General features: G+C 58.4%; 1 protein-coding gene across 6 annotated transcripts in view; it reads right to left on the reverse strand.

The window, feature by feature from the left end:
• Positions 1-1,467: 1,467 nt before the first annotated feature.
• BCR (BCR activator of RhoGEF and GTPase) overlaps positions 1,468-26,209 on the reverse strand; it is a 103,067-nt gene continuing 78,325 nt past the window's right edge. The window contains exons 11-26 of one of the 6 annotated variants that reach the window (XR_014251567.1): positions 26,059-26,178; positions 25,376-25,451; positions 23,949-24,053; positions 23,217-23,291; positions 21,773-21,870; positions 20,098-20,229; positions 12,042-12,222; positions 11,262-11,587; positions 9,176-9,235; positions 8,084-8,193; positions 6,647-6,786; positions 5,986-6,120; positions 5,115-5,220; positions 4,476-4,638; positions 3,620-4,124; positions 1,468-2,923 (exon numbers count right to left, since the gene is read on the reverse strand). Coding sequence is in view for 5 of the 6 variants with exons in the window: in XM_082416258.1 (XP_082272384.1) it covers positions 4,035-4,124; positions 4,476-4,638; positions 5,115-5,220; positions 5,986-6,120; positions 6,647-6,786; positions 8,084-8,193; positions 9,176-9,235; positions 11,262-11,587; positions 12,042-12,222; positions 20,098-20,229; positions 21,773-21,870; positions 23,217-23,291; positions 23,949-24,053; positions 25,376-25,451; positions 26,059-26,178 (1,917 nt within the window). In the remaining variant the exon portion in view is untranslated. Of the gene's footprint in view, positions 4,125-4,475; positions 4,639-5,114; positions 5,221-5,985; positions 6,121-6,646; positions 6,787-8,083; positions 8,194-9,175; positions 9,236-11,261; positions 11,588-12,041; positions 12,223-14,482; positions 14,634-20,097; positions 20,230-21,772; positions 21,871-23,216; positions 23,292-23,948; positions 24,054-25,375; positions 25,452-26,058; positions 26,179-26,209 lie in introns of all 6 variants that reach the window. The other 5 variants (XM_082416260.1, XM_082416258.1, XM_082416259.1 and 2 more) reach the window with 5 other exon arrangements.

The following is a 26,209-nucleotide window of genomic DNA, read 5'->3' on the forward strand; positions in this document are numbered from 1 at the left end:
GCCCTGTCTGGCTTCCCACCCAGGGAGAGCTGTGGTGATGCAGGGCTCTCTCCCCTGGTCTGACAGCTCCCTCACCCAGAGGTGACCCTCAGGCCCGATCCTGCCCATTGACCCATGGCAGCTGCTCTGGGAGGCCATTTGGGCCTCTTCAAGAGCTGGTGTGTCTGTCGCCCCCTCACTTTTTCTGTTTATTTTTCCGGAGCCGTTTGTGACAGCCCACCATTAGCTTCATCATGGAAATGCTTCCGTTTAAGGCAACTGGGGCATCCTTTTTTGGGGGGGGCGGGTATACAAGCTCTTCTGAGATTTCTACACAAAATCCTGCCCTCCTTTATCTGCCCAGGGTACGTGTGTGACGCTGGGCCTCGGCACTGGGCCTGCTCAGCTGGCCATGTCCAGTCCAGCAGAAAGTGAGCCAGCCTATAGGGATCAAGACACAAAGTTCCCAGCCTCTGTTCTTCAACCAACTCTGGGACACCGGGTGTGTGGGGAGGCCTTCGCGCACCTGTTTACCCACCTACCAAGTAAAGGGATTGGATTAAGAGGGATCTGAGGGTCTTTGAGGTGTAAGACCTCAAATTCCATAGCAGTGAACGGTCTTGCTCCCTGGGCCATGCCACTGGCCTGGGCTTGGCTGGACACAGCACCTGCTCTCAGGAACATGGCGACAGTCAGCTTGCCCCCAAAATCAACTCCTAGTAAGAGAGATGCAATGGGGCTTTTTCTTTTTTTAGAACAGATTTTCAAATAGGAAGGTAGGGATAGAGAGAGCTAAGTAGCCTTTTAGGGGCCAAATACTTGGAGGAGGGCCAGTGGCAGCCCTTTCCTTATCAGCAGGTGTCAGGTGGGCAGATGGCATGGTGTACATGAAGACCCTGGGGGAGCCTCGGGGTGATGGCTGACAGGCACCGAGCACAGCAATAGGGGTCCGAGTGGGTGTGGCCCCAGCTCGTCCCAAGCTGCATCAGCAGAGCCCACCTTGCACACCCCTCTCCACCTGGGTGTGGCTTCCCTGTAAGCTGGGTGGCTTTTTCTGTGGGCAAGGCTGGTGACGGCTAAGAGTGACCCATGTCCCGTCTGCTGGCAACAAAGGCTGCACCTGGCAGCACCACCGGAAACCACAGAGGCTGAGGGGCTTGTGCAGGGCTAGGCTCTGTGGGGCTGGAGCCCTCCCTGCCCCCAGGCTTGGCACGGCTGGTGTCCCCTCTGCCATTCGTCCCAAACCAGACGGCCCCATGCTCAGCGGGGCGACTGCATGTGGGCAAGTGGGCGCCCTGGGCCTGGCCTGTCCCCAGCAGTGCCCACTACCCTCAGGGAGGCCTCCTTGACACCCACCTCTCCACTCCACCTGCTTCTTCTTCCAGCTCCAATGCCCACCCTCAGCCCCAACCCAGTGGCTCCGGGGATGCTCCCAGAGGCTCTGATCACGGTGTTTATTTCTACTGCAGCCATCACCACTGACACAAGTCGTCTCGGGGAACTTTAATGAAAGTGGCAGCTTTCTTTTCCCCTGTGGTGGTACAGACACGGCCGAGCTCAAACTCAGACAGGCGGCTGCGGAGAGACTGCCTGCCACCCACAGCCCGAGGCTGGGCTGCCCTCTGCTCAGGCTCCAGACCCAGACCTAGGGCCCAGACGGCGAGGCATCACTTCTCGTTGCCAAGTCCAGCGGCTGAGCCTTGTGGAAGGTCACGTCTGGCCTCCAGGCAATCACCTGCCCACCGGCTTTGCCGACCCTCAGGCCTGAGTGTCAGACGGACGACAGGGGCGCCCAGCGACCCAAAGCGACCGCCACCACTGAGGCTCGGCAAAGGAGTGCTTGGACAGCTGAACAAGAAAGAGTGGTCATTCCATCACTAAACACCACGCATCCTACATAAATAAAAAGCAAACAGAGGAAGGAGATGGGGGGAGGGAACGAAAATTGGCACAGACACTGAGAGATTGCTTTCCAGTTTCAATGCGACAGACGCAAATCATGAGACTCCAGGGAAAAAGAAACCGGGGCCAGGTCTAGCTTTTCTAAGTAAAGTGTGTTTCCCCTGTAGAGCCAGACGGGGATGGGAAGCCAGGCCAGAAGAGGCCAGGGACTGGAGGCCTGGGAAACCCATGGATCCCAGAGACATGCAAAGCACAGAGGACCCTGCTCCCCGCCCTCATCCCCCAGGAGAACAGCACTGCTTTAAAACGGTGGGTCTGCTCTCCTCACGAGAAAAAAGTACAACTAAATAAATACAATATGCAGACTTAAGACCTTCGAGTGACTTCTTTTTCCGTCCCTGCCTCGGTAGGTCCGCGAGCAGAGGGTAGAGTGGGGGGGGGGGGGCACGTGGCCCCCTGTGTGCCGCGACCTTGGGCAGGAGCTGCCCGCTGACACACCAGCTGAGCCTTCCCACCCCGCCAGGGACACGGGAAGGGTCCTGGACAGTGCCACCTGTTACTGGTCTAATCGCGTGACAAGCAAACGCCTTTTCCTGAGTCATGCCACCACTTCCCCTCCTCCGGTTCAGCTACATCCTCTCTTCCTGCAAGTCCAGCATGGAAGTTTCTTCTCTCCTCGCCCCCATCCCTTTTTTAAAAAAAGTGATGCAATTCTTCACAGACTTGTTTCTTCAAAATACTTAGTGGTTTCCCCAGTTCTCTTTCCTCCAAGTCAGATGGTCAGGAGGGTTACCAGGCACATCCTGGCTTCCGCACAGGTGTGTGGAGCATGGGGGGCTCTGTCTCTCCACCTGCTTCGGGATGGGAGCCCCTACCCTCGGCCCAGCCTGTTCCTAATCCCCGCCCCCCAATTCCAGATGCTCAGAAGACTTCAGAAGTGGCTCCTGATGGAAACAGAGCTGGCGCTCAGAGGAAGACGAGATGCCGCTGGGACACAGATTGTCCACAGAGTACATTCTAACATCTTATTAGGAATCTGAATCTGTTAGGAAAAAAATTAGAAACTATGTATAAAACTTAAAAATATTCAAGTATCAAAAGGCTATTCAGATCAAAGTTTAAAACAAGCTGTCGGTAAGCTGCCGCCGCCCAGAAGAAAGCTTTACAAAAGTTTGCTGAGTGTGTGTAGCAAAGAGCGAGGAATGAAGCGATCGGGGTGGGGCGGGGGTGGGGTGGGGTGGGGCGGCGGGACACGATTAGGGGAAGGGAGATTTGGGGGCAGATGGGCCACAGGCTGGAGGAGGCCAGAGATCAAGGCCTTTCTGAGCTGATGAGGAGAGTGCGTGCCCGGCAGGACAGTCGGGATGGTGAACAGGATCACTCTCCCTAGACAGCCAGCCATAAAGTGCGCAGCCTGGGCCTCCCTCCCCTGGTGCCCGGTCCTGGACGTTACGCAGCTCCGCAGGGAGCTGCCTTCCGAGGGGCACGTGATCAGCAAAAACAAAGCAACAGGATAGAACAGGAAGAAGACCCATTTCTGCACAAATTCTTCTAGAAAGAAAGAAGAAAGGAGGTGAAAGAGGTCAAGCACTACACAGTGTAGATTTAGCTTTTCAAACCCTGTTACAAACAGGAGTCGAATTTCTAAGTCTGGGAAATCGAAACGCCCCCACCCACGCTGGACAGGGCCTGGCCCCTGGGCACGAAGCAGCAGCAGTATTTATTCAAGACACGATACCGAAGGAATCTGCTCCTGTTCCCTTCTCCCTGGAGAGGGTGCATCTCGACAGGTGATCCAGTAGAAATCTTTGAACTCTCATAAGTTAAATTCGTAAAAACCACTCCCTTTGCCTGGTCCCGCCCAGGCCCGTGACCGGAGACACGAGGGCTGGCTTGGGGCGCCCTCTGGTGGTGGCGTAGAAAACCACAGTCTGAGGCCAGCCCAGGGTTCTCAGGCCCCACCGGAGGGGGGCCTGGAACTGTCCAGGCCACTTGGCCTTTTGCCTTGGGTAGTTGTCTCTTGGCAGCAGCCTGGCCCTGGGGGGTGGCCTAATGACTCCTCTAGAAGGTTCGGTTCCCGCTCTGTGGATTGCCCGTTTCCCTAGGAGGTTCCCAGGCCGTTCTGACGGCATCCTGGAGGTGGAGTTGGGCCTTTAGACTTCGGTGGAGAAGAGGATGCTCTGTCTCTTGCTGTCTGGGGCAGGAATGGCCTCCAGCTGCAGGAAGTACAGCAGCACCTGGACCTGCCGGGCAGAGCAGGAGGGGACAGCGGCTCAGAGAAGAGGCTTTTCCAGCAGAGCCCAGGGCCTGGCGACCGAGGGCCCTCCTGGTGACACGAGCCCCTCACAGCAAGAGATCTGGTTGCCCCTGAAGGACGGCCAGGTGGGGCGGGCCCTGAGAAACCCCACAAAGGTGCAGAGGAAAAAGCAGTGGCCTGGGTCCTCCCCACTCCTCCCTGTCTTGTGGCCCTGGACAAGTCCCTCTCCAAACCTCGGACACCCATCCTGCACAACTCGGTGGGAACCACCGGCAGGATGCAGGAGGGGGCAGACAGAGGCCACCTGTGTCAGGCCGGTTGGCAACGGCCATCGTACCTGGGACATGACCTCCAGGGACCAGCTGTCGGTCATGGAGATGGGTTGGCTGGGGTTGGCAGGGAGCTTGCTCTCCTTGTCTGAGGGCCGGAGCAGCGTGGGGCCGAACACCGTGGCGAGGTTGTGCAGGGACATCTTGTTCACTGTCTCCTTTTCTGCCACCCTGCGGAGGGCCGAGGCAGAAGAGCGGGTGCTGCTGTGACACCACTTTGAGGATGGAGGTGGGCGGGGACCCAGGCCACCCTGGGAGGAAGGGCTCAGCCCCAGCTGTGCAGAAAGCAGACCCCACCCTGGCTCTTCTGGGTCAGAGGGGCCCGGGATGAAGAGCACTCAAGGCCACCAGGTGGTGGGGCCGGTTCTGGGATGGATGCGGGGCAGTGGTGGGGCCGGTTCTGGGATGGATGAGGGGCGGTGGTGGTGGTGATCCGAGCACACCACTCGCCGTGGCAGAGAGGGATGGGGGTGGCAGTGGCTCTGGTACCCAGAGGGGATAACCACAGACTGGGGCAGGTATAGAGAGAAGGCCCTGGGTTGCTGGGGAGTCTGACACCGGGGAGACAGCGGAGCATGGAGGACCCCCTCCCATTGCTGCCCTGGGGTTCCCGGAGCCCTGAGCCTCCACATAGGAGCTGGGGTTACCTTTTCAGGTGGTCCAGAAGGAAGAGGAATGTCAGCAGGTTGGCCTCCGGGAGTGACAGCAGCAGGTTAAGCATGCAGCTCTCCTTTGCCACGGGGTCTGAGAGAGCTGCAGGGGGCGGGGGGGCGGTTATTTCTCAGGGTCACAGCATGGGCTGGAGGCCTCTCCCAGGGCCCGTGTCGGAGGGCACAGGACAGCCCAGGGCCGTCACCGTCCTGCCTCACACAGCACTGGCCCCCACTGAGGATGCTGTGGTGGGAGCTGGGGTGGGGAGCCAGCCACCCTGGACGCCTTTTCTGAATCTCAAAGGGGTCAATGGCACCAAAGGGACCAGCGGCAGGAGGCGCCGGGCACAGCTGCCCTCCTGGCACACTCGGCCGTTCCTGCCTCCTGTTCGGAAGAGCCCAAGGCAGGGGAAGCTGGGCTTGGAATAAAACAGGAAGAGTGACAAGCAGGAGGGCCGCGAGGCCCCAAGGCCCCCTCATCACATCACCCTGTGCACTCAGGGGGCCAGGTCCTCTGTTGAACGGCCCTGGAGGGAGGTGCGGAGGCCGCAGCTGCCCCATGCGCCAGCGCCCCCCACCCTCCAGGTGGACTAGGGGTCAGGTCGGGCTTGAAGCCCTGCTTGACGGGGCCAGGACCTAGGGTAGGTGAGGAGGACAGTGGCCTCCAGGACCCCGCACCCAGGCGTGTCCACAGCAGCGCCAGCTGCTGCAGCCTCTCGGGCGACTTGGAGGGACCGGGACAGCGGGCAGCCCACTGAGGATGGGCAGAGGCCTCTCGGGACCGGCCTGGTTCTCGGTCCCAAGCCACATGCAGGGTTTGGGCTGAAACTCGGGTTCCCTCACCTCGCCCCTGACCCCCCTCACTCACCGATGCCCTCGGCGAAGTTGGGGTAGAACTCGTCGGTAAAGAGGGGCTCAGGCAGCTCTCGGAAGTAGAGCTTCAGCGTCCCGGCAATGGCATTCACGTCCATCTCGCTCATCATCACTGACACGTCCTTGTTGTCTGGGGAGAGCGCAGACGTGGAACAAGGCCCACAATGGACCCCGAGTCGCTTCTACCCTCTGAGCCACAGGCTGGGCCCATACTGGCCACCCAAAGGGAGCTGTAACTGTGGCTGGGCCCACACGTCCAGGGCTCCAGGCCAGGCTGAAGTCCCGGCTCTGCCCCCTTCCACTTCCAGGACCCTCTGGGGTCTCGTGTCCTTATCTGGCAATTGGGGCAGTTCCACCGGCTTCTCTGCAGCCAGACGCACTGACCCCTGGGCTTTGGTTGGCACCTCTTTTCCACTCCCGGCCAGGGGCAAGCAGGCGGAGCCCCGGTGCGAGATGGGGCCGTCCCCACGGAAGCCCCTGGTCTAACTCCGCAAGAGCCACACCCGTGTGGTCAGGATGGGTTAAGAACTGGCTTGTGCAGAACCTCCTCCCACAGCGCCATTTCCTTCTCGTTGTGACATAAACGGGCACCCCAGGATCTTGGCTTGGGCACTGTGCCCACACCACCATCCCGCACTGCCCAGCCCGACACTCACTGACGTCAAAAGCCGCCTTCAGTGCCTGGATGTCGGTGGCCACTCCGGACACGCGGTAGATGCCCACTTCCTCCATGCCCCGGCGTTCGATCTCCTCCACGCACTGGCGCACGATGTAGGGCACCTTGGAACGCTCCCTCCTGCAGGGGAGGGGACGCCCTCAGTGCCTGGCAGCCCTGGCTCGGGCTGCAGTGGGGCTGATCCCCGCACCTCTCTGTACACCTGAAGCACCCAGGTTTGGGCACACCCAGAGCCTTCTGTGTGTTCTCCCTCTGTTCTGAGATCTCACGATTATCACTACTTATATCTTATCGGGGCCTTTCCAACAGCTCCAGATGGCTGGACACCCTACAAGTCACACACGACCTTTGAGGGACAGTCAGGAGGCTTTTCTAAGTGAGGTCAGCCACTGGAAGTCAGCTAAAAGATCTCAGGCCCTGGGTTAACAGGTGACTGCAAGGGTCCTGGAAAGCGGTCTGGTCTCTGAGTCGGGTCAGGGGACCCGATCTCAGCCCTGCTCCCTACCTGCTGTGCGAGAGAAAAATCCTGACCCCTTCAGGCCTGGGGCAGAGGTGAGCCCTAAGCCCAGCAGGCAGCCCGGCCAGAGGACCAGCTCCATGGGGCTGCCTCACGCCCGTGCTCAGACTCCTGTGATTCTACACTTTTCTCTTCCATGTCCTAACAACGGACAATTCCAGCAGCTCCAGGCAGGACGCCGGGGTAAGAGCACTTCAAACACAGGAGACTTGCTGTCTGGAGGGTCAGCTTCAGTCTAGTTTAGTGACTGCATTCGGGAGCCCAGCAAAGCTCTGTCCCTAGACACTCTCACAAGCAGTGCTTCTCTGGGGTACCTGCTGACGGTGCTCTCTGCTCCCTCCCTGAGCCACCCGGAGGTGCTGGGGGGGACGGCTGGGGTGCAGCAGGGAGCAGTGTTTGGACACAAAAGGTGTCCAGGGAGCATCTGACGCAGGTCCCCTGCCTGACGACCAGCGAGGTCAGGGCCCGGCCAGATTCCAAATCGGGGAAGCGAATGGATTCTGGGAGGAGGCGGCCTGTGTCCCTGAGAACTGCCCTCAAACCTACACACAAGCTTCTCCTGGCAACTGACCTGTGACAAAGGGGCAGGGTTTCCATCATTGAACAGGAGGCCTGATCGTGACAAATTCCGAGTGAGGGAAGAAAACCCTGCCAAGCACAGCTCCACGGGCAGCACGGGAAGGGGGTGGGACACCCCTGAGCTTATGGGGACACCTTTCATGGTAAACACGGGAGGCAGCTGAGCACAGTGCTCCAAGGGCCTGGGAGGCGTCCCCGTGCAGTGACTGTGCACAGAGCAGGAGACCCACACCTGCTCTTTCCTCCAGAAACACCTGGGGAGGGGGCGCCCTCGGTCCTTGGGGACAAGAGACGCATGAGCTCCAACCCCTCACCACTCACTTGGTGACCACGGCGATCTTGACTCCGAAGACGCCCGTCTGTTTTCGGGAAGGCATCCTCTTCAAGCTGAACTCTCTGCTGGTGAACTTGACTGACAACTTCACTTCAATCTGCAGGTGGAGGGGGCACGATCCTCTCACCCTCCTGGTCCTCACAGCCTGTGTTCCCAGGGGCCCCGGGATCTCAGCAATTCTTTCCACCCCCCACCCCCGGGGCGAGCAGGGTAAGGTCCAGGTGGGGGGTGGCCCCTAGTCCAACTCAGCAAGAGCCAGGAATGGTCAGGGTGATCTAAGGACCAGCTTCTGCAGAACCTCCCCCAACGACCGCATTGCTTCTCTTTCTTATATAATTCTAACAACAACAACAAAACACTAGAGAAAAAGTATAGAGAATAATATAACAAAAAGATGAATTATCTATCAAATGGTAACATTTTGTCCTACATGCCCAGACCTTTTTTGGTGTGTGGTACTAGTTTTTCTTTTTAAGGTCTAAATCCTTCTGGGGCAGAGTGGCATGGACATATATACACTACCAAACGTAAAATAGATGGCTAGTGGGAGGCAGCCGCATAGCACAGGGAGATCAGCTCGGTGCTTTGTGACCACGTAGAGGGGTGGGATAGGGAGGGTGGGAGGGAGGGAGACGCAAGAGGGAGGAGATATGGGGACATGTGTATATGTATAACTGATTCACTTTGTTATAAAGCAGAAACTAACACACCATTGTAAAGCAATTATACTCCAATAAAGATGTTAAAAAAAAATCCTTCTGGGGCACTGAAGGCTAATCAGGGGTCTTAGTTTCCACGGGCAGACCCCAGGGTCAAGGCCCTGTCTGTCCCCATGATGCCACTGGATTGCCATCTGAGGAGGGATGCTCAGTGCCTGGCGGGTGACTGCACTCCAGCCACCAGGCGGATTCCTGCCTGCACACAGCGATCCTGCCCCACGGTGCCTCTGCCTCCTCCAGCCACATCCCCCCTCAGACACCAGCTCAGGCTCAGCCTCCTTCCGACTGTTTTGGAAGAGACCGGGACCACCCCAGCCTTCGGCAGGAAGCGGGTGCCAACACAGCCCCATGGGTACATACCCCATTCATGGCGATGATGGTCCGCTGCCACTCTCTGTCCTGCAGGGCCTGGGGGTCCAGCTGAAAGCAAGGGGTCACGATTATCAGATGCCCTGGGGTCTGTGCAGAGGCCCGGCCGGGCAGCAGCCCAAGCCTGCTACTTCTCCATGTCTAAGTCGAATCGGAGCCAGACCCTGGCCGGCACCTCTATCTAGAGAGCAAGAGGGGTCCCGAGAGAGGAGAGGACCTGCTAGAAGCCCCCGGCACCTCAGAGCCCTCCTGCCCCCAGACCTTCGCTGCCTGTAGCCTAGGCTTGCCCCCGGGATGTCAGCAACAGCTTGGGCCCTGTACCCTGCTCCTCCGGTCCCTTCCTAATGGGAGCTAACATCAGTGCTGGCAGCCCTGCCGTCCTGCTCCCTGCCCCCACCCCCGGCATCAGAGGTGCTTCATGCAGCTCGGAGGAGGCTGACAGTCGATCGATTTAGACACACTTTGGGAAGCCCGATTTCAACAGCATCTTCCTGGGGGTATGTCATCCAAGAGCTGGGGACACTGTCCCGAGCTCTGGCTGTGGGAGCCCGTGCAGGCGGGGTCTCCAGTGCAGGCCGGGCCCATGGCTCAGAGTCAGGCCCAGAAGGACCCGGAGCCCAGCTCCAAATCACGCCACTGGCGAGGGGGCTGGACAAAGGCTCCCTGCAGCCCCTCTCGCTTCTATCCCATAGAGCGCTGTCCGAGCGCCAGTCCTCGGGACCCTGCTGTTTAGTGTCACCTGACTGTGCTGCTGTAAGATGCCCTGACCTTCCTGGTCAGGCTGCGTGTCCCCTGTCCACAAGGGCTCCATTTCCCCTGCTCTGGGGAGCACATATTCTATACCAGCGGGTTGGGCTGGACGAATAAGCACCTGGGAGCTCTTGTTAAAGAAATACCTCCCCAGTCTCCGCAGAACTGACGGCAGCACAACCAAAAACTGCCCAGGTGATTCTGGTGTGAAGCCAGGTCAGGGAGCCACCATCCAACACCACATAACCTGGCACTCCTTGCACGGTGCCCCGGGATTTCATCACTTGCTTTGGGTGATGGTTCATTTCTGCTACTAGAAAGCTGCTTAAGAGCAGGATCACACTTCACGATTGCTGCCCACGCGTGCACCCCACCCCAACATACGGCGGTACTGCGCACAGTGTGCTCAGGACAGCCATCACCTGTTTATCCACTGCAAGGGACCCGAGAGGAGACAGCCACCTGGGCCGTGTGCAGGGGAGGCAGCTGGAAAGCGAGGCCCCGAAGCCCTACCTCTCAGGTGTGTGCACCCAGGCCCTCCCCCTGCCCCCGCTCGGCACAGAGGTCATCACAAGCACTCCTGGGGGTGAGCCTTCCTCACCTCCCCTCTAGATCCTACTGGGTACCATTCGCAAGGATCTGAAATGCATGGACAGACTGACACAGACAAACAGAGGGAGGCAGAGCATCTCCCTCCTGGGCCGTGTGGTGACAGGTTCTCCTTCTCTTCCAGGAGGGTCTCGGGGGCCACACTCCTGGGCCGTGGGGACCCCACCCTGAGGGGCAGGTCTGTGAGCAGAGAGCAGTCACAGAACACTCCCACACGGTGCTTCCCGACACCCAGCTGGGGTCACACCTCCTCCGGGGGAGGGTGCGTGCAGGGGGGGTGACACCAGGGCCCTCACAGCTCTGGGGCCAGTGGAGCTCCCAGCTCTCAACCAGACCAGGTGTGGCGGGAGGGAAGGATGCACACTGCTGGTCCCTCACCCCCAACTCCCGTGTCCTGGCCGCCCAGGAAGGAAGGGGGCAGGCACGGTTCTTCCTGCTCCCAAGGAAAGGGACAGTTTCCCTCCACCGCTGGCAGTTGTAAACAGGGAGACATGGCAGCAGAAAGATACCTTTCCTTTCCCTCCAAAGAACGGTAATCACTAAGCCCCTCTCCCCTCCCCTCTTCCCAGGACAGAGACTGGCACACACAGCCCAGCCCCAGCCGACCAGCAGAGGGACGGGGAGGGGAACAGAGCCCGACACCGGGCGGCAGGGACCCTGCCTGGCACCACCCACCCAGGAACCCCCGGCCCACCCGCCGGCCCACCCGCCGGCCCACCTTGCTCTTGCACACGAGGCTTCGCATGTGTGTCCACAGGGCGGTGCCGCAAGCACACAGGTGCTTTTCGACAGAGGCCACCCGTCTCCGGCCTGCCCGGCTGGGGTGGAGGTACCGCAGGAAGCCCTGCAGGGCGGCTGCACACGGCGTCTCTCGCATCCTCAGCCCTGCTGCTCGAGGGGCTGGCAGCAGGGCAGGGGTGTGATGGACAGAAGCGCAATGGACAGGAGCGTGGCAGGGCAAGAGCACGATGGGCAGCAGTGCGGCGAGCTCCCGGCCTCCTCCACCTTTTGACCAGGCTTCTCGGGAAGCCCCGCCCCTGCAGTCTAGCCAAGCTAAAAGTTTCCCATCACCCCTGAGTTCTACTTTTTGTTTGTATGGGAAAAACATCCCCACCAGCAGCCTATTGGTTTTGGGAATTCCGATGCGTCATGATTTTCTCCGAAGCCCAGAAAAGCCAAGCTTCCTTCTCAAGTGGCTGGTTTCCTGTTAGTGACTTTGGAGGCACTGAGTAACCTGTGTCTGCCTGGCCAGTCTGCTTCAGGGCAGACGTGTTCAGGGGACAGCCCCCCCCACCTCCCCGCAGCCAGTGACCCCATCACGGCAGGCACTGCCGGGGCTGGACTCGGGTGGGAGAACACCCCACAGCCCCCAGAGCACAGCCCGTCGGCCCAGTGACAAGGGGGTTTGGTGCCACCATCCACCCCCAGCACCGACGTCCAGCCCCACCTCCACCAGGCCCCAGAGGCCGGGGCACGCACTGGCCCCCAGAGTGCAGACCTGGGCCACGGCGCTGCCCGGGCAGCTCCAGTGGGAAGACAGTCCCCAGGCTGGCTGGGCTCCAACAAACAAAGCGTGCTGAGCAGAGCGGAAGCAGCATGAGAATAACACAACGATGAGGCCGCGGCTCGGTTCCGTCCAGCCCCAAACAACACTCAAGGCTAGCACGCTCTCTCCTGGGCTATTGAAAGCACAGGGAAGTAAACAAGTGGGGACCATGGAGGGGAGAGGACCGGAAAACGGCAGTCGAGGGAAAACCCAGGGCCGCCTCACACCCGTCTTCCCAGGAGGAAGGTCCAGGTCCCCGTTTATCTCTCCTAGGGCTGGGCAAGGGGGGTCTCCGAGGAACAAATGTGGGCGGTAAGCCTGGTGGACGGTTGCCCCAAGGTCTGCCTGGAAGACAGCCCTGTGCGACTGGCCAGGGAGGCGGTGAGGATGGGGCAGGTGCTGAGGACCAGGCACTGCCCTGCCTGCTCTGTAGCAGACACGGCCAAACGGGTCACCGATGGACAACCCCAGGGCATCTTCTCACCCACCCCAGCTTGGGCGGTGGCAGGACTTGTCCAAAAAGGAAATGCTGTTCCCTCCTCACCAGCCTCATTGGAGACTGTAGTTTCCTCCGGGAAACTGTCAACATCCAGGACGGTCCAGCGGGGCCTCCCCAGCCCTCCCGACTGAGCCCCACGTGTCTGCACTGTAACCCACTCCCTGGAGTGGTCCCTAAGAGGGGACCAGAGACTCCGCCCACGAGGGGAATCTGCTCTCCTGCTTCTCCTCTCACTAGTCTATTCTCAGGAGCTCTATCCTCTACATCTTTAACTCCTTCCTGCCCTTCCCTGACCCCAACCAGGCCACAGCGTCACCCAAAAAGACAAACGACAGCGCCAATCAAAAAGACAGATGGTAACAAGGGTCAGGGAGGATGTGGAGAAACAGGAGCCCTCGGACACCACCACGGGGACGTGAGCTGCTGTGGCCTTCCTGGAAAAGCATGGCAGCTCCTCACAAAGTTAACCTTGGCTGCCTGACCTGGCAATTCCCCTCCTGGGTCTCCACACAGGAAGGAGGAAAACATCTGTTAACACACAGACCGTGCACACATTCATGGAGCATTAACCATCACAAGCCCAAGCTGGAAACAACCCAAGTATCCATCAACTGGTGAATAGATGGATAAACAAAACGTGGCGTGTGGATACACGGACGAGATGTGGTCCAGCCAAAAAAGGAATAAAGTAAACGCTCTATGACGCGGGTGACCCTCAAAAACATTTTGCTAAGTGGAGGAAGTCAGTCACGAAGACCACGTCATGGAGTATGGTTCTGTTTATAGGAAACATGCAGAATGAGCAAATCTATAGACAAAAAGCGGGTCAGCCCGGGCCTGGGGGTGGGAACAGGGAAAGGGTTTTGGGTGGATGGAAACATTCTCAAACAGGATTGTTGGTGATGGTTGTACAATGCTGGAAGTTACTGAAGATCACTGACTTACCTACTTTAAAGGAATGCTGTATGGTATGTCAGTTAACGAAAAAAAGATACTGGGTCCCAAACTGGACCACAATAGAGCCAAGGAGGGACTGGGTCCCAGCACCACTCTCCCCACAGTGGCAGAGATATGCTTCTTCAGGACAAATCCCAGGGAATCCGTACAAGGATGTGCTCTTGTGGTTTTACATGTTCACAACTTTTACAGTTGAACATCTAAAATCTTCCTCAAATGTTTGTGAAAAGCAATCACCACCCATTTTACAACACAGTCTCACCCCATTCATCTCTGACCACCGCCCCCAACCGCACCTCCATCCCCAGGTGCACAAGCGGCCCTGACACAGTGAACAGCCATGTGGACAGAATGTGGATGGTCCTGATATGATCCTGATGGCAGGTGTGACTCGGGGACTTTGTGACAGGATCAGCTGCCCCCTCCCCATCTCCTTCCTGCCTGACGGGTCTCCAGGGCTCTTATCCACACTTTGGCTGGTGTGTATCTCTCCTGCTAGAATGCAAGCGCCCCGAGGACAGGGCCTCCTCTGTTTCATTCACTGTGGTATCTCTGTGCCCAGACATACATGCATATAATACGTAATGTAAACATGTACATACACAGTGTTGTGCAACCATCCTCACTGTCCATCTCCAGAACCTGCTCATCTTCCCAAACAAAAACTGCCTCATTAAGCAATAACTCTCTGTCCACCCCCACCCCCACCCCCACAGTGGCCTCTATTCTACTTTCTGCCTCCATGAATTTGACTACCCTGGGTACCTCATTCAAGTGGAATCAGACAGAATTTGTCCTTTTGTGACTGGCTTATTTCACTGAGCAGAAGGTCCTCAAGGTTCATCCATGTTGTAGTGTGTGTCAGAACATCCTTCCCTTTTTATGGCTGCATACTATTCCACAGTATGGTCACGCCACATTTTGTTTATCTACTCACCAGCAGCTGGTGGATGCCTGGGTTCTTTCCAGTTTGAGGCTGTCATGGTCTGTGCTGCTGAGAACATGTGTGTACAAGTCTTGGTGGCACTTCCACATCTGGTGATGTTGCCAGGCACTCCCCTGGGCTCCTGGGGCACAATGGCCCAGAACTGGTGGTCGAATGGGGAGACTGACTGAGAGTGGGTATACCTCACAGCTTGGTGATGGCTGGAGTGTGGGTGCCAGGACGTCCCCAAAGGGGCACAGTCGGACCCCCTGGCCCATACCCAGTCCGGGTACAAGCTTCCCGGCTGAAGGAGAAGTCTGGGAAACCGTGTCCCACCCCGAGCCGGCCCCAAGCTGTAGTCTCAAATAAAGCGAGGGTCAAGCCAGACACCCGAGGCCCCAGTCTCACCCATGAGGCTCACATAAGACATAAAACATTAAAAAAAAAAAATCACTTCTGATGCTCCCATCAGAACCTGAGTTGTGAGCCGAGCAAGACACACACAAGAGCAAGGGAAATGGGAGAAGGTAAAATTCTAGGACGTGATATAAAGAAGAGACAGGACATTGCACAGGGAAGTGAGAGAAGGAAAACTGAAGGAAGAAATTCACGACAGCGTGAGGCTCCACTTTCCCTGGGCTTTGCTGACCCTGGTGATGCCCCCCGCTCCCTACCCAGGACATGTTGGGGCATTGGGGCCCAGCAACTGGCCCAGCGACTCCTCAGATCACGGCACCCCGTACATCCCCATGAATCTGGCTGCTCTTGGAGCTTAGGATGTGGTCATCTCTACCCAGGGAACCAGTCCCTGAAGCCCCAGACGCAATGACCCTCAGTGAAGGCGTCTGTCCTGACTCCTCCCTCCTCTGACATAACTGCACCATCAAGGCCACCGCTGCCCCAGGCAGGGCCTGCTCCGGCTCGAGGCCCGTCTGCAGCATCCTCCTTTCTGAGCTCTGGACCGTGAAGCCTGGGGGCAGCTGTCTTCTTGTCCTCGGGCTCCCCGGGGCCTGGCACACAGAGGCTGTCGATCACTAGGGTGGCACAGCGGGCTCCTGGGGTCTGAGGACGGACAGCTCGCTGAGCCTCAGATCTGGCTTGAAGAGGGAGCTCACTGGGTCCTCTACACCTGCCCGCAACGACCCCGGGGCCACGTCCCCACTGGACAGCCTGTCCCTCTTCCTTCCTGGTCACTGGCTGATGCTCTGAGCTAGCCAGCTCACGCACCCTGGGTTCTGGAGGGAGAGTCCCCCACCCTCCTCTCGCGGGGCCTCCATCTCTCGGGGAGGGAAGCGGGACCTGGCAACTCACCCAGGACAGTCACCTGAAGAGCAGGGGCCAAAACCTGAGAGTCCAGCCAGCGGTTCCTGAACCCACCACTCACCAACACCAACAGGGGGGTAAAAACACATGGATCCAGAACCCTAACCTGGGGGACTGGGACCTAGCTCCCCAGATGATACTGACACCTCTGGCCCAGGCAGGTGTGTCCGATTTCCATCCCTGGCCCCTTGGGGCCTGCTGACGCCTGGCTGGCTCCCACTTCTCCATGGCCCCCCTTGGACACTCTGGGGTGCTGCACTTTCCCCCCTTCATGGGAAGGGCTCTCCACTCAACTTCCGAGTTAAGGTGTGTACATGGGGCAGGGAGCACCTGGGGGATGTAGGCATGCGCCGCCCCCCCAACCCTGCAGCAGGACATGCAGGGCCACACACCCCTCGCACGTGGCCCGGCTCGGAAGGCACCTGGATTTACTGGGAAAAGCCCCAACTCAGGAAGGCTGGGCCCCGGGAGTCATGGACGCCCTCCCCGAGGTGGACCCCCCCATAGAAAAAAGGCATCCGTGGGGGAGGGGGAGGGAGAAAGAGGCCTGGCTGGGGTCTCAGGGTGTCACTGGCATGACCACCCTCCCCTGACTTCCTTCTTTCTTCTTCCTGAGGATCCTGATTCATAAACAAGGTCCCCCCTGGCCGCCTACAGCCTGAGTCACAAATGCCCCTCCTGCCCCTCTGGGATCCCCCCCACTGTGATGATGGCTCAAGGGTGGGGTTTCCCACCGTGTCTCCCAGGGAAGCAGAGATGAGGGGGCGGAGCCAAAGCCAGCCTTTTCCACTAACAACAGTGACGACAAATAATAATAATAGCAGCAGCTGACACTGAAGGCCCCCACGCACAGCTCCATGACCCCCACCCATCTACAGGTGAGGAAACGAGTTTGCGCAGACACAGCTATGACTCACCCCAGGTCCCAGGAGGTGCAGTGGGGCTGGGGGACTTGACAGTCTCTCCTTGGCTCAAATCTACTGGCTTCTCAGAGCTGCTTTCCGACTACAAGCATCCCTCATTTTTCTGTGCTCTGCAGATACTGTGTTTATACAAACTGAAGGTTTGTGGCAACCCTGAATTGTTAGATGCTGCTTGGCATATTTCAGCAATAAAGTATTTTTTAATTAACGTACTTACATTGTTTTTTCAGACATAATGCTATTGTACACTTAGACTTCAGTACAGTGTAAACATAACCTTTATACACACTGGGAAACCAGAAAATTCACTTGACTTGCTTTACTGCAGTATATCTGAGGTATGCCTGTAGGTCTTGTCCCTGGGGCATGTCCTCAAGAGGCCAATTTTAGCAAGAATCCTGCTAAGTCAGTTTAGCAAGAATCCCCCATCCTCGCTCAATATCTAACCAACCTCGACATCTGACCAAGCTACTCATTCCCCACCGTCCTCTGGTGATGTCTGATCACCTGGGCCTGTCTTTAGCAAGAATCCCATTAGGTCGGCTTAGCCAGAGCCCCCTTGGCCCTGGTGTTACTTTACTACTCTACCATTACTGATGTTCTCAGTCATTTTCCATCTGCTCCCTGTCCCCCGGGGCGGTAAATTCCCACCTTTCCTTGTTGTTTTCAGAGCTGAGCCCCATCTCTCTCCTATTTCAACAGCCTCCTGGAATGAAGTCCGCCTTGCTGGTTTAACAAGGCCATGAATGTATTTTTTAACAGAGTCCACCCCTCCCCCGCTCCCATCTCACGTCTGGGTCCTACTGTAAGGAGGACTGTCTGAGGAGCTCAAAGCACCATGGATGGGGAAGCGCAGGCTGGGATCAGACATTGGGAGCAGCAGGGACTCGGGGAGACGCCCCTCACCAGCCCCCTAACCTCACCGCTCACGTCTTCACGTCTTCCCCAGATGGGGCAGGCACTCACCTGGTACCCCCTGACTGTCGGAGAACGCAAGTGTGAGCATAAGGAAATGTTTTGTTTACATCAAAATGTATCAAGGCAGAGGGTTTCCAAAGACGGCTTGACTCAGTAAAGGAGGAAAACGAGTGTCAGTTCTTTTCTCTTTTCCTTTCTGAGACCCTCGGTTACCCAGCGGTAGTGCTTAGAGGCCCCAGTTCAAAGCCCACCACCCCTGGGACCCCAGCCGTGGAGGGTGCAGATGACTGGCGTCAAAGGTTGGAGGAACCGGGGCCAAGAAAAGGAGCCAGACACCAGCCTGTCAGCTCATCGTAGGCTCTGCAAGATGCGTGTGGGTGAGGGACGCCAGGGCTGGGGGCAGGTGCAGACACGGAGGGGAGTGGGAGGGAGCAAAGGGAGCCAGCCATCCTCGAGCAGCAGAGGTGACGACGACTAAGGACCAGAGTGATGACCGGCATGAGGCAGGTGCCTAAACACGGCGGCGCTCAAAGGCATCCAGCTCAGGACATTCATGGAACAGCACCGTTTGGGGACCGTCCCAGCATCCATCAAGAACAAAACGGCCCAGCAGTGCGGTTGGAATCCATGGGATTCCACGTAAAGCCAGGAGGGTGGACAAGATCTATGTGGAAACACAAGGCTGGGTCTCAAGATCACTGCAGGGAGTCAATGCACGTGAGCCGCAAGGCAGTAAATATCAGGCAGCACCCACAGGTGCCAAGCTCACGCAGGGTGGCCCTGGTGGAGGGAGGGACCTGGCTGGCCACAGGTCCCTGGTTGGGACGCCACAAGTGGGATGACTGATAAATCCTGGCCTGCCTTTCTGCTTTTCCACCCAGAAGCCCAGCTCTAAACCAAGACCCTAAAACTAGCCCAACGGAACCCTGGGCTGACGGGGAGCAAGGAGGGACCATCCCCTTCTCACCCAGGATCGAAGCCACAGGCAGGTCTCAGGTCCAGGACAGCCGCCAAGCGACCCTGGACCAGGAGCCGGCCTTCGTGGACCATCCCCGCCCAAGAGGGGCCACGAGTCCTGCCTTCCCTGTGCCGGGCGAGGCTGCCGCCCTGCTCCCCAACACGCACCCCAACCTCAGTGGGCTCACTAGAGTGTCGTCCCGGACTGGTGTCCCCTCCCACCCTGGGCCGTCTCCACCTTAGGAGAGCCCAGCCCCAGGGGTCATTGGCTTCCTCTCCCTGTGTCTTTGTCTTGCCCTGTGGCGCCAGCTGGTGGGTGGGTGAGGGGAGCAGAACAGGGTGATCAGAGGGGCGTTTTTGCTTTCAGACCTGCCCTCAACGTACAGGGGTCCCTGGAGACCCTGAGCCATCAAATTCCCTAATAAGCTTCCAAGGTGGGGAAGCCAGCAGCGTGCACCTCCCAGGAAGCCAGCCAGCTGGAGTGGTGACTCCCAGACTTGCCAACAGAGATGACGAACTACCCAGGGATGAGTCACCCTTTCTCCTGTCATTCCTGCTGTGAGGATCTTCACTTCCTGCCCCAGGGAAGGGAGGCGGGGCTTCCTGGAGAGCCCTGTCCTCTGACCGGCACCTGGAATGTCCAATCACTCCCCCGCCAGGAGGCCTCATCCAGGGGTCCCGGGGCACTAGGGGGAGTGGGGAACAGTCAGGGCCCACCTCCAGGGCAGGGCAGGGAGGAACCCGCTTAGCTGGGTCCAGTAAGATGCCCCGTAAGGAAAGAGCGTACCGGGGCTTTCTCCATGGGCGGCAGAACCGTGCAGGTGAGGCTGCAAGAAGCGCAAGGCAGGTGGTGCAGCTCCTGTCTGCCAAGCAGTGCGAGAGCTGGGGGGTGGGGGTGGGGTGCTTCCAGGGCCTGGGTAAACTGGAAGGACTGAGGGCCCGAATGGCTTGGACCCCTCGCTGGTCTTGTACAGACACTCCTGGCCCACCAGGGGCTCCTATGACAACTCCAGGGGGGGACCTGTGCCCCAGGAGGGATGCAGCTGCACCCCCTGGAATCTGAGTCTAGAAGCCAGAGAGGGGATGTCAGGCAGGTAGACTCAGACTCTCATGATTTTCCAAGAAGAGGAAGCTCCTAATTGCCAATTGCAGCCCAGGGCACCAACTCAGCGGCCTGCCTTGGGGTCTTCCGGAAGCCATGGAGGCACTGCAGCCCCACTGGAAAAACAGGTGGATCTGAAATTCCTTTGGGGACGAGACGGGGCATGACAGACACTCAGATAGAGGGGCAGAAAAGGACCCACGAAGGTGCCAGCCCAGGTCTCCCACGGCGGACGATTCAGAGCCAGGCCTGCCTCACCCCCATCTCAGTGTCCCTGAGTGTCAAGTGGGGAAGAACACAGAGCATCTGGAGCTGGGGTGAGTGCGTCCGGGGCGGGGGGACAACTACATGGCGGTGGTGGGGGCAGACAGGACCCTGCACGGAGCAGAGGGCGGCAGCCTCACCTGTACCTGGCCCTTCCCCATGATCCTGTCTGCACTCTCGCCGTCCTCCTTGGTGATCTTGCTTTTGTTGTAACACTTCTCGTAGCACAGTATCCTCAAGGTCTGTGAGCCTTCCAGCTCGATCTCAAACTCCTGTGGCCCCGAGAGAGAAGGAAAGCCCCGAGTTAATTGGGGGGTCCCCGGCGGGTGGGGGTCAGTGCTGCCGGCTGAAGGGGCCTCTGAACCGCGGCTCCTGCACAGACAGCTCCCGAGCTGCCCCGGGAGGCCCCGCGTCGAGACTCTCCTCACTTTCGTCCCACGATGCAGACCCTCGGAAGCCACTTCCCTGTGAGCATCACACCGTGGCCCAGTCTGGATGCTTCTGGAAGCTCTGAGCGCCTCTCAAACCTAATCCAAGCTCCTTAAGCCAGCATCTCACAGCGTGGTCCCCGCACCACCTGCACCAGAAGCTCTGGGGTGCTGGTTACAAATGCAGACACTCTGTGGGCTTTGGGGCATGTGTCCTCGGAGATTCACCAATTACGACAAGTGCCCCACTCTGCTGAGTCAATAGGTGGGGGGGGGAGGACAGGGACAGGGGGACACGGAAAATCTCTGTCCTTTCTGCTCAGTTTTGCTGTGGACCTAAAGCTGCTCTACAAATAAAGTCTATTTGAAAGGGGGAAAAAAAAAATCGATCCAGGGAGGCAACCTAGGCGAGAGAGGGACCTGGGAGGAAAGAATTCTCCCGTAGGTTTTCAAGGTGTCTACTTTCTCCTCCATCACCCCTATGAAACCTTCAGTAAATGCTGCATTTCACACCAGTGCTTTTGCAGGCATGGGTTCTTGCTGGGGAAGCAGCAGGGAGGGGAGAGCAAATATTTCTGAGCCTGACTAGGGGTAGGGAGGGTGTGTATGCCCAGAACCTGTGAGGCCCTGGATAATCCATACACACACAGCCAGGGTGGCCGCCGGGTGGCCTGATGCTCTGAAGCTCCCCCCACCCCATGATCGGTCCCTCGAGCCCCCAGGGCTGCCTCACACCAGAACCCTCTGCATAGTATCCAGAGCCCTGCCCTTGTCACCTCTGCTGGGTCACGGCCCTCTCGCTCTCCGCAAAGCCTCCTTCGATGGATCCACCTGGCTGTGATCCCCCCTTGTCACAGCAGACACCAGCCCTTTCCGAATGGGCACCCAGAGCTATAAGGACCAGGTAGTCCATTGGCTCCCCGTGCCCCAGTCCTATGGAGGCGGCACAACTAATAATCACAGGAGTGATGCTGAGAAAAGAGACTGGGGTTCCCTCCAGCCCAGCGAGGCCCCCCCCACACAAGCAGAGCCCCAGCTTCCGGACACTGAGAGGGTCACAGAGCCGAACGCTCATTCCAATTTCTGAGGAAAAACGCCATGGAAACCTCCCAAGGAAACACTGAGCAATAACAAAGGCCTTAGTAACAAGAAGCCCTTCTAAGTTCTTTTTCCAGATGCTTCACCAGCAAAACAAGTTTCTTTGTAACTGGGGGGAGGGGAGTGGAGAACTCTCAGGAACATGGAGATAAAATCTCTATCTCTTGGCATGCCCGGTCCTCCAGGAGATTCCGGGAATGCTGGCACCGTTGGCTGCGGGGAAGCCCTTGGGGGTCACACTCTCTCCCTGAAAGATGTTCCTCCTGATCACCCAGAAGTCGGGCCTCACCTCATTCCAGTTGGGCTCAGCCGTGTCCCTGTAGACGCGTGTCTTGGCTTTATTTACAAAGTAGCCAAAGGAATCCACCTCCAGGGTGCAGTACAGACCTGCAGGACAGTGACACAGAGAGGGTGACCATGCTGTCCCTTATTACCAATGTTTTTTATAAAAGCAGGTGTTATTTTCTAAATCATAAAAAACAGTCTTGGTTTTATTTTTGTCTTGTTTTTTTTGGCCGCACAGCGTGGCATGCGGGATCTTAGTTCCCCGACCAGGGATCGAACCTGTGCCCCCTGCAGTGGAAGTGTGGAGTCTCACCCACTGGACTGCCAGGGAAGTCCTTGGTTTTCTTTTTAAAACAAGACACCAAACCAGTGGCCGGCAAGGTTAGCAGCACCTCACAACAGTGCGCAGGGAACCGGCACCTCTCAGAACATTCGCTCCCCTGCTCACTGACAGCAGCTCGGTGCGGGGAGAAAAGTGGGTGCAGGGGCGCGGCGTCCATCAGTGTACTAATAAAGTTAGTACAGAGTAAAATGAAAAAGTATTTGTATTCAGACTTATTCACCTCTAGTTAGTGAGAATTTATTCAATAGTTATTGTGTTCCATTCTTTTTTATTAAAAAATGTCTTTACTGAGGTATGAATTGTATACCTTAAAGTTTACCCACTTTAAGTGACCAATTCAATGCTTTTTGTAAGTTTACAGAGTGGTGTAATCACTACCACTATCCAATTGTAGCACACTTCCATCACCCCTAAAAGATCTCTTATGCCCATTTCTCCCATTCAACCACAAATCTGTAAATTTGTTTTTTATGTCTATCTGAATCTCTTGCTCATTTTTTAAAAACTGGGTTGTCTCAAGCATTGCGTTGTAAGAGTTCTCTATATATTCTGGATACAAGGCCCTGATCATATATACACAGTTTGTAAATATCTTCTATCTTGTGACTCATCAGGGATTTCTTGTTTGGTTTTGTAGCAACGGTGGGAAGGTCAGCAGAACGGTGCCTGCCCTGTGTCCTCCTCCGAGGGACCCTAAGAACTTGGTGCCAGGCTGACAGGTGAGCGTGTGCTGTACCTGGGCTGAAATGTGACCAGCCCTCACCACTCTGACAGCTCAAGTGGCTGGGAGAGGTGCCCCCCCTCTGCTGGCCAGGGTCAGGGTGCTGGCCCTCAGCCTCCTGGCTTCCTAGCAACCTAGGCAGCGTTTTCTGTCTATAGCAAACCCCAGCCCCTGCAATTGCAGGACTCGCCTGCAGGGGGCAGCTCCCCAGCTCGCAGGGTCTGAGCCAGGTGCCGGCAACGGCAGGGTCCACCCCAGGGAAAGCAACCCCACACCTAGTGGGCGTCAGCCAGCACCGCACCTCCCGGCGGTCAGCTGCTTCTCTGGTCCCCGCACCCTTCGGCTCAGTGTCCGGCCGCCTTCCTCCCCAACCCAGCTGCTTACTAGAACTCTGCTTAAAGCCAGTGGCGGAGTGGACGATGACATTCAGGAACCCGTAGAGCCCGGGAGATTCATCATCTGTGCGAGAGACCAGAGAGGTGAGCATCCGTCCTCCTGGGAGAAGCAGGCAGGTGACAGGTTCTGCTTCAAGGTGACCCTCATGGGGGCCCATGTGACTGTCACTTGCTTAGCAGGGGACAAGGCAATGTCAGGAGCAGAAACACACCCATCGTGGCCTCTGTCTCGGGGACCTTAGGATCTAGTTGGGTTCACAACACGGGCAAACCAGGGACCGAGAAGAGACGTGACAGGTTCTCGGGACAGGAGAGGGGTCGGGGAGCATGCCACGTGGATGGGGTGTGTGTGCCTGAGTGTACAAAGCATACCCCTGTGTGTGGCTGCATGTGCATGAGTGTGTGTAACAGTGAACGCAAGATGCAGCACAACCACAGGTGGGGGCGGGCGGCACCAGGCTGAGGGGTGGGCGGGGGGACGGGGAGCGGGACCCAGAGCACAGAGGGCCTGAGGAGCGGCTCGGGACTTGGGGCCAAGTCATAGGTCTTCTCAGCCACCCGGTGGCCGCCACCTGGGAGCGACCACCCCTAACCCATCCCGTCCACACCCTGGAGAGGCTGACAGGCCCTCAGCAGCACACCCAGCCTTGGAATGGACGTCTCTGGTTCCAGGATGGCACTAACAGCAGAAAGGGACAGCGGCCTGGGGGGCACAGCCCACCTTCTTTGTTGATGGTCAGTGGGATGCTGTGGACGGTCTGAAGCTTGACGCACGAGTTGGTCAGCATCTGCAGCTCCACGGACGTCAGGGAGAAACTCTTGAAACCTGAGATGGGGGCACAGGCACACCAACTGGTGAGTCTGCCCGGCTCTCGGACTCCCCAGGACCCCCATGGGGTGTTCTCAGATGTCCCCCCACTGGGTCCTCAGCACACCCTGGTTAGGAGGACCACAGGGGCCACCTGCTCCCAGGCAGGAGCCGGTAAGGGGCAGGTGAGGCATGGCCCCGGGGGGACCAGGCTAGGCTCAGAGGGTGGGAGGAATCTTTGCACAACGCTCACAAACACAGGGCCGCCCACCACCTTGGCACGACCTCAAGGCGGTTGTGAGGGGGTGATCTGGGGCACCTTCCTGTGGGGCTATGTCCCCTGCGCCCTCTCCTCTCCACCAGGTGGGGAAAGGGGATTATTTCTGAGCAGACAAAACATGCTGTAAATGGTCTGGGCCCCTGGTTACAACAGGACACCTGGGACAGGAACTCTGGCAGGGCCCCAGGCACTGGCCATCAGAGTCACCAGGAGCGCCCGTCCTGCCCCCGGAGGCAGTGGCACTGGGGTCTCAGCACAGGCATGAATGACAACCCTGGGGGGACAGGCGCTCAGGACAGGGCAGAGGCGTGCGGAGCCCCCAACCTACCTTGGGGGGCACACAGGGCACACGCGGAAACCTTTTAGCAAGGATGGCTCGGGAATCCCAAACCGTATGGCTGGGGGCGGAGGAGGGAACCGGCAGCTGCAGCCCCAGGACCTGGGTCAGGGTCTGCCATCCCACCCTGAAGGCTGCCAGGGAGGACGGGGCAGCTCTGAGCTGAGCAGAAGGAAAGAACTGCTAATGGAGGGAAGCGCCCAAAGAAGGGGCCATCCAGAGGGGAGTAGGCGCCCTGTCCTGACAGCGGTCAAGCACAGGGGAGCAGGGCCAGCACAGTGTGGCTGCCCAGGTGGGCCCAGTCGAGGGCCGTATGGCATCAGCATCTGTTGGGGTGTGTGGCAGGCCTGGGCGGAGGCAAGGCGGGTGGGCCACGTGCGTGGCAGCCTCGGAAAGGCAGCAGGGGTGCAGGGGGGCCCCCGGGGGCAGGCAGGGAATTCAGAGTAAGGAGGTCCAGAATGCAGGCGGGAATTCAGAGAAGGCCAGAGGAGGGGAAGGGGGTTCATGGGAGGAGGTCAGAGGGCAGGCAGGGGGGCACAGAGGGCAGGGGGTCCTATCAGGACAGCTCCTCCCCCATTATTTCCCGTATTAGGGCTCCACGGCACATCTCACTTGGATAAGAGTTCCACTATCCCTTGGGGAAAACAAGGTTTGAGACCATGGGAGGTGACCATCCAGCCCTGACGCTCCTGGGCCCACGTCCTGGGCGCACAGGCCACTCACATTTCTTCTGCTGCTCCCGGATGTTCTCCCTCCACTCGGCCCGCTCATAGTCGGATGAGATCAGGAACGTGTAACTCTGGGCGGGGGGGGAGCACACCCGTTATCTCCACCTCGGCTGAGCGGGCGCCCAGTGGATCCAGGGCTCCGTCCTGGTCACCGCGTGGAGCCCGCAGCACGCCCACAGCAGGCACGAGCATCTCCGTGCTGCAGGCCGGCCGAGCTGGGGCGGCTGTGCTCACAGCACTGCTCGTCCCTCCCTGCACCCTCCGCCCCTCCTGCTGCGCCTGGGTCAGGGCGTGACGAATCAGAGTGTAGGGCCACCGGGGTCACCAGGTGGGACCTGCAGAGGGGAGGGCTGATGCCCACAAGCTGGGCCCATGACGCAGAGGCAAGGCTCCCGCAAAGCCCACCGGCTGCCCCCCACCGGCTGCCCCCTGACAAGTGCGTGATGCCCATGGAGGGAAAGGTCCCGGCTACAGAGGCAGCAGAAGCCACTCAGGAGAGAAGCTGTCTCTCTGGCCCAAGAGGTCCCGGACAGCATTCCTGCACCGAGGGCTGGGTCTGCACAAACCTGCAAGCCCCCCGCCCTATTGAGACTCCCTGGAGACCCCACCACCTCCCAGCCATGGGGGCTCCGGCCCAAAGCCCCAGAGAGTGGCCTGTGTGCCACGCTGGGCGCTCACCTTGCCGTTGCGGCTGTGCACGCGGAAGGCCATGCTGGGGGACATGAGCAAGAGCAGCGACTCCTGCTCTGAGAGCTTCTTCCTCAGCCTCTCGATGGCCTTGCTGCCCTTGTTCGCTCTCTGTGGGGAGAGGGCACGGTCACGTTTCCAG

This window comes from Balaenoptera physalus (assembly GCF_965194825.1).
Source record: "Balaenoptera physalus genome assembly, chromosome: 12".
Classification (NCBI taxonomy): domain Eukaryota; kingdom Metazoa; phylum Chordata; class Mammalia; order Artiodactyla; family Balaenopteridae; genus Balaenoptera; species Balaenoptera physalus.